This window comes from Cariama cristata, unplaced genomic scaffold (genome assembly GCF_000690535.1).
Source record: "Cariama cristata isolate BGI_N322 unplaced genomic scaffold, ASM69053v1 scaffold22879, whole genome shotgun sequence".
Lineage (NCBI taxonomy): Eukaryota > Metazoa > Chordata > Aves > Cariamiformes > Cariamidae > Cariama > Cariama cristata.
The window spans coordinates 1,114-3,813 of NW_009637708.1; the positions used below are offsets into that span (position 1 = coordinate 1,114).

At 62.8% G+C, this 2,700-nt stretch overlaps 1 protein-coding gene across 1 annotated transcript; it reads right to left on the bottom strand.

Annotated features, from left to right (window-relative positions):
* Positions 1-7: 7 nt before the first annotated feature.
* HAPLN3 (hyaluronan and proteoglycan link protein 3) lies at positions 8-2,526 on the bottom strand (the record flags this gene model as incomplete). Its single annotated transcript, XM_009708453.1, is given in 5 exon segments — positions 8-114; positions 324-626; positions 1,773-2,077; positions 2,079-2,133; positions 2,400-2,526. Coding segments are annotated over 5 exon segments (897 nt in total), but the record flags the coding sequence as incomplete, so codon positions are not given.
* Positions 2,527-2,700: the final 174 nt, after the last annotated feature.

A 2,700-nucleotide genomic window follows, 5' to 3' on the forward strand; every position in this document is an offset into this window, starting at 1 on the left:
TCCAGGCGGAGTAGAGCTGCCCCACCCGGGCGATCTCAGCCCCCGCATCCTGGCAGCTCTGCTTGGCCTCCTCCAGTGTCATCCCGGCCAGGTGGTCCAGGTAGAAAACCTCCCCTAGGAGGGAAGAGGGAAGTGTGAAAGGGGAGCATCAGTGCTGAGCATCACCTGGAGCATCCTCATCTGCAGAATCCCTGCCTGGAGCATCCCTCCCTGGAGCATCCCCACCCAGGCTGAGTCCTGTGCCCTAAGGGGGAGGGATGCCACCAAGGAGGCACAGCATCTTCCCCAGGATCCCACCCCCCAACCCCTGGCCCAGCACTCACCTTTGAGTGCGGAGGAGAAGCAGAAGGCATCAAAGCGGTGCAGGTGCCGGTGGCGTGGACCATAGCTGCGGATGCCCGGGGCGAGGTGCAGCCCACCGCAGGGCTTGCGGGGCAGGCGGATGGGGTACTGCACGGTGCCATCGGCCAGCCAGCCTGCGTTGCACCAGTCCAGCCCCTCGCTCCAGGCCTGGAAGAGCTGGTTGAAGGTGGCGAGGATGGCACCTTGCTCCTGGCACGTTCGTTCGGCTTCGTGGAAGTTGAGCCTGTACTGCCCACGGGGAGGCTGGTAGGGGAACACGATGCCTGGGGGCAGACGGGGCACTCAGCCAGCTCCACGGGAAGCCCACCCACCCCAAGTCCAGCCCTGGCAGGAGCTTCAGGGGTCCCCAACCCATCCCACATTCAGACTCCGGAACAGGGAGCACCCCAGGGTGACACAGCCCAAGGCTCAGGCCTGCAGGGATGGGGCTGTTCCCGGCACGCAGGTGCCAGCGGCGAGTTGCCAGCGACATCTGGTGGCCCAGGCACAGAGGGGCTTGGTCCTGAGGACACACGGACCACCCTCGTGGGGACAGCACCTCCACATACAGGGACGCACAGACTGTGGTAATAGGGATGCAGGGACCACCACCACAGGGTCGTCTCCACCACGGTCCTGGGGACACATGGATGGTGGTCCCAGGGAGGCATGGACCACCCCCGTGGGGATGGACAGACCATCGTCATGGGGAGGCACAGGCATCCCTATGGATGAGGGAAGAGGGACACAAGGACAAACATCACAGGGACGTATGGGCCACAATCCCAGGGACACATGGACCACTACCATGGCGATGGATGGAGCACTGTCATGCGGATGGAGGGACCACAGGAGCATGTGTACCACCACCATGGACCACAGTCACCAGGACCAGTGGGGAGAAGCAACTGTGGGAGGCAGGGTCTGGGGGCCAAGGGGGTGGGCAGGGCCACAGCAAGGGGGACATTTCCACAGCTCTGAGATTGGCAGTGGAGCCAAGGCTGAGTCAGGTCCCTCGTGGCAAGTGAGCAAGAGGGATTGGACCAATCACCAAGGTTCAGCACAAGATGCATATGGACACCCAGAGCTGGGAGGCGAGGGGGCGGCTGCAAATGATGCATCACAGTGGGAAGATGGGTGGGTAAAGGCAGGAAATGCTGCGGCCACAGGGTCACCCCCAACTCTGACTCCACAGTAGCACCCCCAGCATCCCAGCTGGGCAGACTGCTCTGGACTCACCCGCTTCTGAGATCCCCCAGACAGCCCCAAGCCACCACCCTGTCATACCAAGAACCCCAGCTCCTTTATGCCCACAATTGGGCTCCCTGACTCCCCTGCCTTGCTACCTCCCCCAAGCAGGGTGTACCATGGGAAGGCCAGGCTCACGGGCACAGCACAGGGGGGTCATGCAGTCCCCATCGTGTCCCCACCTTGCAGCCGGAGGTCCACCACATCACTCTCATCCTCCAGCCCATCGATGACCTCGCAGCGGTATTTGCCATCATCCTGCAAGCGCACATCACTGACGACCAGCGAGGCCTCGTGCCGGCCGCTCTGGTGGAGGTGAGCGCGGCCCTGGAAGTCCCCAAAGGCCATGGCTATCTTGCCGATGGCCACCAGCACATCCTGCTCCTTGGTGTAGTCATCCCGCAGCTTGGACCACTTGATGCGGATCTTGTGCTTGGCTTCCACATCGGGCTCATAGCGGTAGTGGCAGGGCAGGGTGACGTTAGTAGTAGATGGGATCTTTGGGGGTCTCCACCACCAGTCTGCCTCCGTTGAAGTAAACCACTGGGGAGAGGGAAGGAAGGTGTGATGGGCAGGTCGGGATCCAGGGCTAGGCAGCAGACCCAAAACTCCCTGCAACTGCTCCGCTCCCTCCCTCTAGCCACCTCCTCTTCTGCCTGAGCACTCCATGAGCATCCCCCCGAGCATCCCCACCTGCTCCTCTGGGCCCCACAACCCCCCCAAGAGATGGATCCCAGCCTCATTCAGAGGCAGGGGGTAGACTTCAGCCCCTTGCACCAACCTGCCAGCCCTGCCAGTCCCCAATATACCTTTGCCCTGCTCGCTGCCCTTGTCGTTCATGACGTGGTTGTAGTAGAAGCCATTGTAGAAGGGGTGGTGGGAACCGCTGGCCAGCCGCAGCAGGGTGGCCTCCAGGAGCAGCAGGAGCAGCAGCATGGCTGGGGCTGAACCCTGAGCCCAGGCTGCCGAGGGGGAAAGCACTGCAGTAACACCCCAAAACAACCAGGAGTGCCCCAGCACTGCCTGGCACCTGGTGCCAGGCAGACCCCATCACAAGGATGCAAGGGTGGGAAGAGCCAGCAGAGCAGCTCGCCTGACCGCAGGGGAGGG